This window comes from Zea mays, chromosome 6 (genome assembly GCF_902167145.1).
Source record: "Zea mays cultivar B73 chromosome 6, Zm-B73-REFERENCE-NAM-5.0, whole genome shotgun sequence".
In the NCBI taxonomy this organism is placed as follows: Eukaryota; Viridiplantae; Streptophyta; class Magnoliopsida; order Poales; family Poaceae; genus Zea; species Zea mays.
The window spans coordinates 40,104,434-40,119,678 of NC_050101.1; the positions used below are offsets into that span (position 1 = coordinate 40,104,434).

Here is a 15,245-nt window from a genome sequence, read left to right on the forward strand (position 1 = left end):
TGTCTATGGCAATATATCATTTTATGCGTGAAATCATGTTGTCTTCATGTCTGAGTTAAACATTGTGTTGCGATTATGCAGATGTAAATGTTTACAATATTCATTTTATATATTTTTTCCAGCAGAGGCTGAACGTCAGATGCAACCCCCAAGATGTGTTACTAAGCATACAGATATTAAATGACAGACAGCAACAAGCAATTGCACGTAGGGGATTTTCTAGTATTCTTGATATGAGACTGGACGCACTCGGCAGCAGATCACACTTAGCTTGGCTGATGGAAAAGCTCGACCACAATGACATGACAATTCGAGCTGGCCCTGGAAAGGAGCTGAAAATTACAAAGGATACGGTGCACCTAATTTTGGGTTTACCGAATGCTGGGGGAGGAACTGCATTGGGCATCGATGAAGCTGTTGCTGCCAACAATTTAAGAGCTGAACTTGGTCTATCGAAAGAAGATTTTGGGGTTACTGTAATATCCCAAAAACATTTTTGGAACAAAAGTTGATCTACGGTGCGTGGATGTGGGAAAGGGTTGTGGGCCGTTAGATGCAAAGGCAGAAGTCATCTGGGGCGTCGGTTCTTTTCTCCCACAAAACCCTAGGTGGCCACCCCTTTTCCCTCCACCCCCTCTCTTGGCCGCCAACCTCCCCCCTTTTTTCCCTTGGTTGGCCACCCCCTCTCCTCCCATGGCAGCCGCCCACCATTTCTTCCTCCTCCCTAGATCTCCCCCTCCCCCACGCAGCAAGGATCGAGAAGAGGTGGAGCAAGATGGATTGAAGAGGAAGAGAGGATCAAGGAGATGTTCTACCCCCCATCTATTGCAGATTTTCTTGGGGAAACCCTAGGTAAGGATGAGATCCTTGTTCCTCCATATAATTATGTGCTTTTGGAGGTTGTGGATCATGTGGATTGAAGGATTAGAGGTTGGATTAGATGTGGGGTTAGGTTTTGATCTCGAATTTTATTTCTGCAGAATGGCAGATTCGACAGTTTCTGTTCATACCAGTTTTCCGTGGTCTTATTTGCCTCAAAAAAATAAATAGTCTATATATGAGTCGTAGATAATTTGTAGGTCTTTCCGTGGCCGCGAAGAACACCTCAATCGAACATCAGATCAGAAAGTTATTACAGTTTGATTATAGCAGTTTTTCAGTCTCATAATTCTGTGCATAATCTGTTCTCTTAAGAGTTAGGCAATTTTATCAACAGAATTAAACTATGGGTTGGTAAAAGAAGTTGTAGATAATTTCATAAACTTTCCATATTGTTAAAGAGTGCATTCATATGATTTGTGAAACTCCAGTTATGTTTGTTTTACTGTGGCTGTTCCTGTTTGCCTGACAAAAATGAGCGGGTCTGTTCACTGGTAGGTTTCATCAGGTAAATGGCCGAATTGGCTCTTCCAACTATGGAGACTTCTGTAGAGGAATAAAAGTTCTTACTGCCAGTAGAATTCCATGATTTTGGGTTGAGTAGTTTGTGAGATATCGAATTTTGAAGTTAACTACGCTGCTGTCTGAAACAGATTCAGTCAGTTATCTTGTTAGAGGTTTTAGAACTTGTAGATGGCAGAATTTAATTATCCATTGAATACTGAAGTTGTAGAGTATTTTGTGTAGATACTCCTAGATTATTTGTTTGATATCACAACTGTTATAATTTTAAAGATACAAAATTAACAAACAGCGCTGCTGTTGTATGTCATGTGGTTCAGGGTGGGAGTCTTTCCACCAGGTCTTGGTTTCAAGTGTAGGAGCGATTTGTTGATTGTTGGCAAATGTTTGTGAAATATTTGTACTAAGTTTTATGCCCGCTAGCAGGTGGCTACACTCCAGATCATGCCTAGTACATTTCTTCTTCTTCGATGAAGGCAAGTGAATATAGCAGTGGTTGCTTCCGTTCTGACCTGTTATTTCTATTGCCTACACTCTAATATTCAGAAGTATTGGATTCTTTCATAATTGGACTCTATGGTGATGCTTTAATTGCTTCAATTATGCTGATGCTCAATCATATATTGATGATGATGATGATTCGAGTATGACTCGTGAGATTAATTCACACCCCTGAAGGTAAATGAAGTATTATTTGAGGTTGGTATTGTATCTGAAGGTAAATGAAGTATTATTTGAGGTTGTATTGTATGTGAAGGAAGTGAAGTATATTGATAAATGCAGCATGCCATATACATTGCATGATTCACTTGCATCTGAAGTTTCGTCGTGACCTATGGTCCGACCGTACCGGTACAACTTAGCATCGTACGTTACCCGAGGAGGGGTACGATGCGGCTTCATACCCTTAGAGGTATGAAGGCAGAGGACATATGCATTGCATTCATATGCATTCATTGAAGTGGTATTTGTAGATGGTGTGGTTTTATACTCTAAGAGGTATGAAGGCAGAGGACTTACACATTGCATTACTATGCATACATCGAAGTGATATTTGCAGGTATTGTTGACGCAGAAGAGTGTTATACAACCTATTGTGGTTGTTCGAGGAAATGAGATGGCATTGGTTATTTTGGGACTATTGAGTTCTATATCTACAAGTATTTCTGATCTCAATTGTGATCCCTTTAAAATGTTGATTAATTCAATTTTTTTGGTTTAAATATCTCGTCGAAACAATTCACTTGCTGAGATGTTTCATCTCACTCTTGCATTACTCAATGCAGGTACTTGATTCATGTTGGGAATGAGGGGAGTAGCAGCACGTCCACCTTCACTCTCATAATAACGCTGCCCAGACACAACCATGATTTAATTAGAAACTTCTTGTCAAAGGATGTTTGTTTATAACTAGTCGTGCACACTAGTTAATTCAGTTCATGATGTTATGGTTATCTTTCCATTGCTAGCAGATTATTAATGTCTAGTATGTTTTCTTATTATGATATCTGTTTATACTTTGTTCCTTCCACGTTTATGCAAATTTTCAAAGGAGATGCTGTCGAAATTTTATATATGAATGTTAGTTGTGTAGTTTAGTAGCATTTCGGGGTATTTGTGGATCCCGGGGTGTTACAGTTGGTATCAAAGCACAGGCTTTAGATTCTTGGCAATTTGAAGATAAATTTGACACACTTGCACATATAGGAAGGGTATGGGTACAAATATCTTTGATATATATTAATGTCTTTGAAGTGTAGGTGACAATAATTTCACCCCTCCCCATTCCTTTATGGTGATGTGGTAAGTTGTTTATGACTTAATGCCTGATATAATTTATCTCTAAATCTTTATATTGTTTTATTAATGCGTTTGATATCGATGGTCTTTTGTGAGATTGAAGTTGTTATTATGCCTGTGATATACAAGTATGCGTATGTTGTTTTCACCATGTTTTTCATGGTTGAGTTTTATTACAATAATATTGTTATATATGCTTGATTGAGGATGTTTCTAAGAGGACTGTGAATTGCGTGTTTTGGGTTACAAGGTAACCATCAATTTGAATTTAAGTTGTTGAGCGGTTGGTGGATAGTTCCAACTATCTTTGCAAAGAATGATTGTTTATGTCAAGAAACCAGTTCTGAAAGAAATGAATATTGGTACTTTTATAGGAATTTTGGGGGAAGTCTTTACCTAGCTAGAATGGCTTACATGTCTCTCTTCTATTGTGTGTTTTAGTAGCCACAAAGCCTAGATGTGGTTTAAAGTGGTTGCATGTTAGTCATGCTAGTTGTAGAATAAATCTTTGATTTGCTGGATCCATGGATTATGTATTAATACGTTGAGGATCAGATGGTTCTCTCCCTGATGCATGCTTGTGGAGCCATTGTTGGACCACCTATCTATTGGTTTGAATGAAGCCAGTGCCTAGCCTAGAGTTGGTTGTGTGTGGTTAGTCACCTATTCCTAAATGATGTGGTTTGTACATCAGCTTGAGATGTTTGTCAAATGTGTGAAGGATTACAGGGTTATTATTGACCTTGTATGTCTGGTACTTTGAGTGCATCGTATGATAGAATGAAATGTAAGTTTATGAACTACAATAGATGAAGACTTATATTATGTGTAGGTTAACCTCACTAGTTTGAATATTTTTCTTAGTTGAGTTGTTGGATGAAGTATAGTGACATTGGTTAACCTAATATTGTGTTGTTGTGCTGTTAGTGCTTTTTGTGGAGCTTTTGGCATTTCTTCGATGACCTGTGCCGCGCAGAATGTTATTGGCTTCTTATTGGCTTTATTGCTCCATTAGTTCTGTAGATTTTCTCCCTTTTGCGGGGTGCAAAGGATGTTAGATTACATGATTATCTTTTCATGATGGCAAGAATAAGGTTTAGGAAGATTAGGAGTTTTGTTTCAATAGAACTACTTGTTTCGTGGTGCTTTGAGGTGAGGTATTTGATCTTCTTATACATTCGTCGGGTGTGGATGTTTCACCATTTAATTAAAATTAATTGTTGAAGTTGGTAAGGGTTGTGCTTAGTGCATATTACCCCTTCATAAAAGAGTGTTGTCTTAAGACATTGATGTTGATGTATAGTTGCATCCAAATTCGATGGTGTGAAATTGTAGTGTTGATTGCATCTATGACTTGCTTTGAGCTTCATTGCATGTTGTTCCATGCTTGATGTCAGGTTGTGTAGTTTCCTTAGACAATTAGTCCAAGGTAGAAGTTCTTGTGTTAATTAAGACCAATAATGGACCCATGTTTTGAATGGTGGTGATGGGGTACCTTGGGTGTTTTGCTTGGAGTGGCCGAATTCGAGGACGAATTCTTTTTAAGGGGGGTAGAGTGTAATATCCCAAAAACATTTTTGGAACAAAAGTTGATCTACGGTGCGTGGATGTGGGAAAGGGTTGTGGGCCGTTAGATGCAAAGGCAGAAGTCATCTGGGGCGTCAGTTCTTTTCTCCCACAAAACCCTAGGTGGCCACCCCTTTTCCCTCCACCCCCTCTCTTGGCCGCCAACCTCCCCCCTTTTTTCCCTTGGTTGGCCACCCCCTCTCCTCCCATGGCAGCCGCCCACCATTTCTTCCTCCTCCCTAGATCTCCCCCTCCCCCACGCAGCAAGGATCGAGAAGAGGTGGAGCAAGATGGATTGAAGAGGAAGAGAGGATCAAGGAGATGTTCTACCCCCCATCTATTGCAGATTTTCTTGGGGAAACCCTAGGTAAGGATGAGATCCTTGTTCCTCCATATAATTATGTGCTTTTGGAGGTTGTGGATCATGTTGAAGGATTAGATGTTGGATTAGATGTGGGGTTAGGTTTTGATCTCGAATTTTATTTCTGCAGAATGGCAGATTCAACAGTTTCTGTTCATACCAGTTTTCCGTGGTCTTATTTGCCTCAAAAAAATAAATAGTCTATATATGAGTCATAGATAATTTGTAGATCTTTCCGTGGCCGCGAAGAACACCTCAATCGAACATCAGATCAGAAAGTTATTACAGTTTGATTATAGCAGTTTTTCAGTCTCATAATTCTGTGCAGAATCTGTTCTCTTAAGAGTTAGGCAATTTTATCAACAGAATTAAACTATGGGTTGGTAAAAGAAGTTGTAGATAATTTCATAAACTTTCCATATTGTTAAAGAGTGCATTCATATGATTTGTGAAACTCCAGTTATGTTTGTTTTACTGTGGCTGTTCCTGTTTGCCTGACAAAAATGAGCGGGTCTGTTCACTGGTAGGTTTCATCAGGTAAATGGCCGAATTGGCTCTTCCAACTATGGAGACTTCTGTAGAGGAATAAATGTTCTTACTGCCAGTAGAATTCCATGATTTTGGGTTGAGTAGTTTGTGAGATATCGAATTTTGAAGTTAACTACGCTGCTGTCTGAAACAGATTCAGTCAGTTATCTTGTTAGAGGTTTTAGAACTTGTAGATGGAAGAATTTAATTATCCATTGAATACTGAAGTTGTAGAGTATTTTGTGTAGATACTCCTAGATTATTTGTTTGATATCACAACTGTTATAATTTTAAAGATACAAAATTAACAAACAGCGCTGCTGTTGTATGTCATGTGGTTCAGGGTGGGAGTCTTTCCACCAGGTCTTGGTTTCAAGTGTAGGAGCGATTTGTTGATTGTTGGCAAATGTTTGTGAAATATTTGTACTAAGTTTTATGCCCGCTAGCAGGTGGCTACACTCCAGATCATGCCTAGTACATTTCTTCTTCTTCGATGAAGGCAAGTGAATATAGCAGTGGTTGCTTCCGTTCTGACCTGTTATTTCTATTGCCTACACTCTAATATTCAGAAGTATTGGATTCTTTCATAATTGGACTCTATGGTGATGCTTTAATTGCTTCAATTATGCTGATGCTCAATCATATATTGATGATGATGATGATTCGAGTATGACTCGTGAGATTAATTCACACCCCTGAAGGTAAATGAAGTATTATTTGAGGTTGGTATTGTATCTGAAGGTAAATGAAGTATTATTTGAGGTTGTATTGTATGTGAAGGAAGTAAAGTATATTGATAAATGCAGCATGCCATATACATTGCATGATTCACTTGCATCTGAAGTTTCGTCGTGACCTATGGTCCGACCGTACCGGTACAACTTAGCATCGTACGTTACCCGAGGAGGGGTACGATGCGGCTTCATACCCTTAGAGGTATGAAGGCAGAGGACATATGCATTGTATTCATATGCATTCATTGAAGTGGTATTTGTAGATGGTGTGGTTTTATACTCTAAGAGGTATGAAGGCAGAGGACTTACACATTGCATTACTATGCATACATCGATGTGATATTTGCAGGTATTGTTGACGCAGAAGAGTGTTATACAACCTATTGTGGTTGTTCGAGGAAATGAGATGGCATTGGTTATTTTGGGACTATTGAGTTCTATATCTACAAGTATTTCTGATCTCAATTGTGATCCCTTTAAAATGTTGATTAATTCAATTTTTTTGGTTTAAATATCTCGTCGAAACAATTCACTTGCTGAGATGTTTCATCTCACTCTTGCATTACTCAATGCAGGTACTTGATTCATGTTGGGAATGAGGGGAGTAGCAGCACGTCCACCTTCACTCTCATAATAACGCTGCCCAGACACAACCATGATTTAATTAGAAACTTCTTGTCAAAGGATGTTTGTTTTTAACTAGTCGTGCACACTAGTTAATTCAGTTCATGATGTTATGGTTATCTTTCCATTGCTAGCAGATTATTAATGTCTAGTATGTTTTCTTATTATGATATCTGTTTATACTTTGTTCCTTCCACGTTTATGCAAATTTTCAAAGGAGATGCTGTCGAAATTTTATATATGAATGTTAGTTGTGTAGTTTAGTAGCATTTCAAGGTATTTGTGGATCCCGGGGTGTTACAGTTACAGCTCTTCAAGATCGTTTGAGGAAAGGTTCTGACGATGATTTAAGCATCAGATGCTTTTTCTTGATATTGTTCAATAGGTTGTTGTTCCCTACTGCCAGCTGGGGAATAACAAACCATGAGGTTCTTTTAACCGAGGAGATGGATCGTTTCCACCAGATGGACTGGTGCCAGCTCATTTTCAATGATTTATGCCAAGCTGCCAAGAAGTGGCATAATAGGAGCGTTACGAACGTTTCTACAACCATCTATGGATGTTCCATCGTTATTCTTGTAAGCATATCCTTTTTTGTCTGTTACATGTACCCATAATCTTGTATGCAAAATCCATATACACGTAGTTTATGCTTTTGTTATGTCTTATAATGACTCATGTTATGCCTTTTGCAGCTGTATTATTTGGATCATTTGCATGACTCAGCGGCACCCCGGAACAAACGTGGAACACCACGAATCAAATACTTTGATAGGAATATTATTCAAGCCCTGACAAGAGCTGACAAGGGCAAGATACGCAAAGGAGAAGAAGCATTTGGACATTGCTCGGTATTTTTTTTATGTGTCAATCATTTATTTACATGCATATGATAACGTTCACATATCTTTATGCCCGTTTGTAAGCATATTTGTGATGTTGTTTTGCATTTTCCATTAAACATATGAATCTCATTTATCAATTTAATATGTTTGTATAAGTTTTACTCCATCTTTCACGCCTTTTTTTAGTTCCGAAGCTCCTCAGAGACCTGCTACACAGCTGTACCACCCGTTCATGCACAATTCAAGGCATGATTCTATTTATATATTTGTTTGTCATAGAATTTCAACATAATATTCAGTGATATGCTATACATTTACTTAATAATTTTCAATTTACAACAGCATAAGACCAGGACCAACACTTTTGATGTTCCTCGTCCTGACCCATCTGGACAGCACTCAATTCACATCGAACTCCCGCTCATCAGGGATTTGTTATCAAGCAAGCTGAATCAGCTTCCATCCCGCCACCGCATGGGTTTCATAGAGAAGCTGTCACATTTTGATGCGGAGGTTGGTAAGGTGTGTTCAGTTATTAAACAGAATCTTCAGCAGATTGTTGAGAAACAATTCAATCTATCTGATGTTTTTGGCGAGTTAATTGATGAGGTCCTCCGTGCCGAGGCGGGTGACAACGAAGATGCTTATGATGTGCAGAAAACCACATCAAAATCAGATGATATTCTTCCCCAGACAGCTGGTTAGTCAGTTTAATGTATTTATGTCAATATAAAAAAGTTATGCAATCATTTATCGATATCGTTTTGATGCCATTATTTTAAACAATGTTTTCTTTGTTTACATGACACGTACAGAAGGATGTACGCCCCCCCCCCCAACTGTACCCGATATGTCTACTCCAGTTTCTCAGCTGGATACACAGTTTACAGACACACAGGTACATGAATTACTGTTAAGGCAACAGCATATTCGTGTACTATTAGAAAGTTGCCCCGATGAAGCTGATATTGATCCACTGGTTCATACAAATATAACGAAATAGAACAAAACACCTACAACCTCAGTGGTAATGTTTTTATTATTAATTGTATTTTTTCATTCTAGGGTTGTATTAATCGTTTTATGTAAATATCATATAACCATTACAATTCTTTCAGGGTAAACATGGTGACGGTGGCAAGAACATGCCGACCAATACAAACGTCACTCCTAAAGCAACACCACACATGGATCCTGACGCGCCGATATTTGATGCGACTCCGCAAATCAAGGTATGTCTAAACCCCCTCGTGGTTTTTCTATATTCTCATTAGCAGTTTACTAAATTTGTAATCCATTTATACCATCATTGTTAGTCTACTGGCGGCGTACAACAAGTGGCAGAAACAGACTTGCCTGACAGTGGTCCATGCTTTGATCATACTCCATCTGAACATGTCAGCACAGTAATTTACATTTTCTTTGTAGTGTTCAACTGTTCACAGATTTTGTACAGCCATGCTTCACATGCTAAATAGGTTATGCATCTTACAAATCAGTGTTATGCCCATTTACACATACATATATGCTAAGTAGATGTGCATGCAGTTTTTACATAACTGTTAGCTGCCTATGATAAATTACACATTCATTTTTGCAGTTTGCAAGAATATTTCTTTCTCTTGATCTGTATCAGTAATGTCAGCTCATTAATTTTATACCAGTTTATGACACTTCATTCCACATACGTATATTCCACTTTATGTCAGCTCAGTAATTTTCATTTTCTTTATAGTTGTCAAAATTGTTCACAGAGTTTTCTGTATATTTTCATATATATTTTTAGGTTTATGTTGAAACCGATCCAGCTACAAACACTCCACAGGTTGGCCAGGCTTCTCTTGATTCGGAGATGCAAACTGTGTTAGCTCTACGCGAATATTTGTGTGGTCTGCAATCTGACACCGGCAGGTACGAAGTTCATACTAAATCTAAATCTATTTATATGCTTGTAGATTTACGCGACCTCTCTAATTGATATAAAAAATTCACCAGGACCATAATAGATTATGGTGAATATTCAGCGACATGTTCTGACATATATGAATCTTTTGCCGATGGGAAGTGTCTCGACAATGTATTCATGCAGTGTTTCATCCAATGTGTTATTGATGATGCAAAAAATCAGCAGACTTCCATGAGTTCGAACAGTTTGGTTCTTGATGTTAATGTTGGGGTAAACTATTGTAACTTACATACACCATTTTCATATACAAATTAGATGAACCCAAGTACACTCACTCCATTTATATCGTTTATTGCAGTCAATACTCAACTTTGAGGAACAGGAACGACACAGTCGCAACCCTCAACCTTTTGATGAATCTGTACTCCACACACTTCTAGACAATTCATTGCCTGAGACAGATGAATTGGACCAATGCAAAGCGGTAACAATCGTATTTCATAATCCAAACATAATTCCTTTTAAATGGAACATATCACATTGTTATGCTTTTGTAAGTTACCCTGTTAATTTTATGCTTTTTTTACACGGTCAGATCATGGTCCCCATGGTAAGCAGGGGGCATTGGACATTGTATGTTGTCAACAAGGTCAAGAAGTGCATTCATATTTTAGATTCCAACCCATATGGACCAACACTTGGTGGAACTACATAGGACTATCATTTTGCACATTTGGGCTCAGGTGGCAGAAAGTTACCATGGGCAAAGGTTATTATGAGCAGATTAAACAAAACAATACAACATGTACGGCCCAGTACATGCTTTCCCAAGTTTGGTAACTTCACAATTGACTTGTGCCCAAATTGTCCTAACATGGCAACTGGATCAAATGACTGTGGGTTTTATGTCATGGGTTAGATTCTATTTTATCAATGCGACGAAGGATCTTTGCGGTCAGACATAGAAGCAGTACGTACAAATTTACCATTTAATTCTATAGTTGGCCCATGGCAACATATGGAACAGAGGTATAACTAACTCAGTGTTTTTGTATCGCAGGGCAACACCAGTGAGATACGGTCTCTTGCGCTGCATTACATCACATTCCACCCGAAGAACAAAGCATTATCGCTGCTCCAAGACATCCAAAGATTCAAGGTCTAAAGGATGTAGTTTAGTTTGGTCATGTAATATATTTTGTATACAATGGTTCCCTAAACTTCAGATCAGTCATGTGTGTATATTATGGGCAAAGTCCATAGACGTTTCTTAGTTATGTCAATGACAACTTTGGGATCAGCTTTTTTCTAAACTGGAATGTTGTTCCAAACTGTGTTTGAAAGTAATGTGTGTTTCTTGCATTTGATTCTGCCAGGTTCCTGTACAATATTGTTATGTCAATAACCTCGAAGTATGCATGTTTCTTGACCGAAGTTTACGATATAATTATTGACAGTCTTATGCATGTTTGTCCATACACTTATGATACAATAGTCATCAATATATGCCAATACATTATTATATACATTATCAGAGTTATATACTGCAAACAGGGTCATTTTTTGTACAGTCATGGTTCACAGGCTAACCATCTTATGCATTACACAACGCAGAGTTATGCAGTTTTTCACATACATGTATGCTAAGTATATGTACAGTCAGTTTGCTGCATAACTGTTAAAGCTTATGACAAATTACACAGACATTTATGCCAGTTTGCAAGTATATTTATGATACTTTCTGGAAGTTGTAAAATGAACACAGGAATCACATTTACACAAGGAAATATTTGTATCTTATGGTCTTCTACTCTCTACCAGATGAATCATCTCCGACATCCACCGTTCGTTTTTTCGACATTGATGTCTCATTCCATTGCGGGGCTGCAGCTATGAGTTTGTTCCTTGAACCAGGAGGCCGTCCTCGCTTACGTCCAGATAGGTTAGCCAATCGAACCCTACTATCCTCGATAGTTAAACACGTACGGCTGTTGTGGCCATCAGCTATGCCACATTTCTGGCATTTCCTGCTCATCTTCTTAGCTCCTTTCGCACCCAATTTTAAAACTTGTTGCTCACTACTTTTGATTGTTCTTCCCTTAGGCTTGGCCTTATCTGGTCTTGTTAAGTTTACACCTTCCATATGAAATTCCAGTTTCTACAAAACAAAGATATCAAGTCAGATGTTACATTCTCGTATGTCATCATATATTGTAGCAATGTTTTCACCTTTCTAGCTTCCACATCCATAGAACTACTCTCAACCAGCCGAATGTCAGTGTTATGTTCCAATGTTAATATCTGCATATTACATTGATCATCCTTAGTATTGCATTCATTTGTATTAGAGCCCATTAAAATTTCCTGTGAATTAAAACAAAGTCCAGTGAAGACACAAATCTTATAGAGCAGTATATGTAATACATTATAAAGATTTGTTCCATACCTCGTTCCCATCATCTAATTTGCGTAAGTTGTCTATAGCCATTTCTTCTGTTTCATACGCTTCGACCTATATCATCATTACAATCATGGATCATAATCGATAAGTAATTATGCAAAATTCATAACATCACGAGGTGCGTACCTGGATGTCATCGCAAACACTTGTGCCACAACTCTCACCAGTACCTATATCAGGCTCCACACGCATCAATAACCCTAATAATTCGTCCATCATCTCTAGGGCTTTATCATTCCCAGCTTTAGACAGACTCGCATGGTGTACTACTTTCATTGCTTTTTTAAGCAACATCTTCTGTCTATATGATCTAGTTTCTCCATCTTTTCCTTTCAAATTCCTATCGTCTCTTGAAAAAGCCACATCTTGATGCGCAGAGTATGTGTATCGTTGCAAAATATACTCACTTGGGATCCTTTCAATTTGTAGATGCATGAAAGCGCGTACAAGATGAACACAAAATAGACCTATAATTGATTAAACATACATTATGTCATATATTAATCGTAAACAGCTATGTATTCGAAAAAATTTATAATTTTATATAGCAAAAAATCGTTTAGTATAACATACCTGTATGCTCCCAATGCTTGCACTCACATGAATACTTTCCGGCATCCACATCAGCCCTTATCTTGAATTGGTGTTGACCCCAAACAATTTTATTTGATCTTGTAGTATGTTTCACAACCCAATCATGTTCCTCACCCTCTGTATCACGGTCTATTCGGTATGCAGTTGCATATTTTACTGTCTCCTGAAACCTTGTCATCACAGCTCTAGTGTATGCCCTTGCAACTCTTATTTCAAACATATACAATGTAGTTGTATCCTTTTGACCCTGCAAATTACACAATATAGTATTAATACTGTTTTGTTTTTAATAGCATAAAACATATGTTTATTAATTTTTTTCACTTACCATGCATCCTAGTGCCTCTTTGGCCTCTTTCATCTTCCTACTATGCAGGAGCTTCATCATTTGCTTTGCAAATTGATGAAGTGGTGTGTTTGCATCCACATGGGCACTCTTCACCAACTTGTTCATGCTCTCGCTTCGTTGTGTGGAGACCATAAGACCACAATAATCTCCTTTGAAAAATGCAGGTACCCAATCTTTGCGTATTTCATACAATCTGGCAAGGGTGTTGTTCTCGTGTAGTTGGAAATCATCAAGCATCATTTGCCAGGCAGCCTCGAACTCCATTTCATTCAATGGATGATGTATTATAGATTGGAACCTTGTTTTGAAATCCATGTCCTCAAATCTTGCATATAATTCATTCAAGTGGGGCATATACCTGTTTTGCACATGCCACAAACACAATCGATGTATTGTGTTTGGGAATACTCTGCCAAGTGCAATTGGCATGGCAGGGTCTTGATCTGAAATATATAAATTTACATAACATCATGCAAGACAATATGATATCATATAGTACATGACATAATAATTACGAGCCATTTTATTACAACATACCTGTCAGCATCACTCGTGGTCCGTCACATCCCATGCATGTTTTGAACGTATTGAAGACCCACTCGAATGTATCAACTGTCTCGTCTCCTAGTAAAGCAAACCCAAATATTGTGCATTGTAGGTGGTGGTTCGAGCCAACAAACATGCCTAATGGCTTATCATACATATTAGTCTTATGTGTAGTATCAAATGTAACTGCATCACCAAAATCAATGTACTCGGCTTGCTGGCTAGCATGGGACCAAAATATGCTAAAAATTTTCCCTTCTTTGTCCAGTTGAAAGTCTGAAAAAATTGTGGATTATCTTTCTTGCATAATGAAAAAAAAGATAACAGCTTTGACACATCATTTGCATTTCTCTCCCTTTGCCATGCTTTTTTCCTGTCAAAAAAAGTAATGATTATGCACTATATCTAACTCAACACATTACGATTGTTTATGTAATATAAAATATAATTATTGTCAATGCATAATACACTTACAGGTTACTCATGTCCTGCACGGTTATTGGAACGTTTTCTGAGCCACCATGCATTTCTGTAACAAAATCCATAATGCAATGTGGTGGAATCCTACTTTCTTGCATCGCACTAAGGAACTCCATATATTCACGGTCATGTGTTTTGTTGCATTGCAATTGCCCTTTTTCTGTATCTTTCTTCAAAAATTCATGATTATGCTCATAGTTTACCAAATCAATCCGAACAGAAATAACATTCTCTTTAGCATCATCGTAGATTTTTTTAAGTTTCATCCCAGCCTTGCACTGTGTTCGTTTCGAACATGTGTTACGTATCCTTGGATTTCCAGCTACCCTTTCAGCATTCTTTCCTTCCATTGAACAGTTCAACCATTTACAATTCTTCCGCTCCCTATATTTCTTCAACGGAAATCCTACCTCGTATGCATATTGACTATAAAAATTATACGCCTCGTCCACGTTACTAAATGTCATACCGACTTTAGGTATCAATCTTATATCAATATTATCTGGCTGCGCACAGAAATTTAACATTTATGATTCAATAGCGACTAAATTTAACGTAATATGGGAGAACTTACGTGGCTTTGAAGAATATGAGGTGTGTCCTGTTCATGTGGCCCAATATGTCTCATGGGGATGTGCTTCTCTGCGCCGACCACGTCTGCTGTTTTTGTGTGCTCTTCGATATGTCCAGGTGCCCTCAATGCCGCCGGAGGAGTAACAGAGACACCCTCTGTGTATGGGGCGATTGCAGACAAAACAGGATGCATGTCCATTGAAACAGACGTACCTGCTGGCTTATGCACAGATGTTACAGGCAGGATGTCATCGCCAGCGCCGGTGGTGGACATATTCTCGCCGCCCATCGCCGGCCGGACCTCTCACTTCCGCCGCCGCTAACCGCCGCCAAAAATTCAGATGGACGAGCGAACGTGGACGCGGCTGTAAAGTTGTATTAGTTTCCTGCCGTAACTGTGCCTTTATTTACGCGCACGAAAATCACGTCTTGCCTTATCCCAAATCCTGCCATAAACATTTGCATGGTTTATGCTAC

General features: G+C 38.4%; 2 protein-coding genes across 3 annotated transcripts; one reads left to right on the top strand and one right to left on the bottom strand.

The window, feature by feature from the left end:
• The first annotated feature begins 1,827 nt into the window (after window positions 1-1,827).
• On the top strand, window positions 1,828-11,078 carry LOC103629211 (uncharacterized). 2 transcript variants are annotated; one of them, XM_020539721.2, is made up of 12 exons: window positions 1,828-7,592; window positions 7,710-7,865; window positions 8,046-8,105; window positions 8,202-8,559; window positions 8,675-8,757; window positions 8,978-9,091; window positions 9,176-9,256; window positions 9,646-9,770; window positions 9,855-10,035; window positions 10,124-10,249; window positions 10,361-10,735; window positions 10,826-11,078. In XM_020539721.2, exons 1-11 carry the CDS (start codon window positions 7,461-7,463, stop codon window positions 10,478-10,480), a joined length of 1,536 nt encoding a protein of 511 aa, XP_020395310.2. In that variant the 5' UTR covers window positions 1,828-7,460; the 3' UTR covers window positions 10,481-10,735; window positions 10,826-11,078. The 2 variants fall into 2 exon arrangements, with proteins under 2 accessions (XP_020395310.2, XP_008648607.3); XM_008650385.3 differs by lacking the exon at window positions 9,176-9,256.
• Window positions 11,079-11,572: 494 nt separating this feature from the next.
• Window positions 11,573-12,908, bottom strand: LOC103640546 (uncharacterized). Its single transcript, XM_020539906.1, has 5 exons — window positions 12,800-12,908; window positions 12,353-12,693; window positions 12,212-12,277; window positions 11,995-12,129; window positions 11,573-11,923 (listed from the first exon to the last, which is right to left on the bottom strand). The coding sequence occupies exons 2-5, from the start codon at window positions 12,659-12,661 to the stop codon at window positions 11,573-11,575; spliced, it is 861 nt and encodes a 286-aa protein (XP_020395495.1). The 5' UTR covers window positions 12,662-12,693; window positions 12,800-12,908.
• Window positions 12,909-15,245: the final 2,337 nt, after the last annotated feature.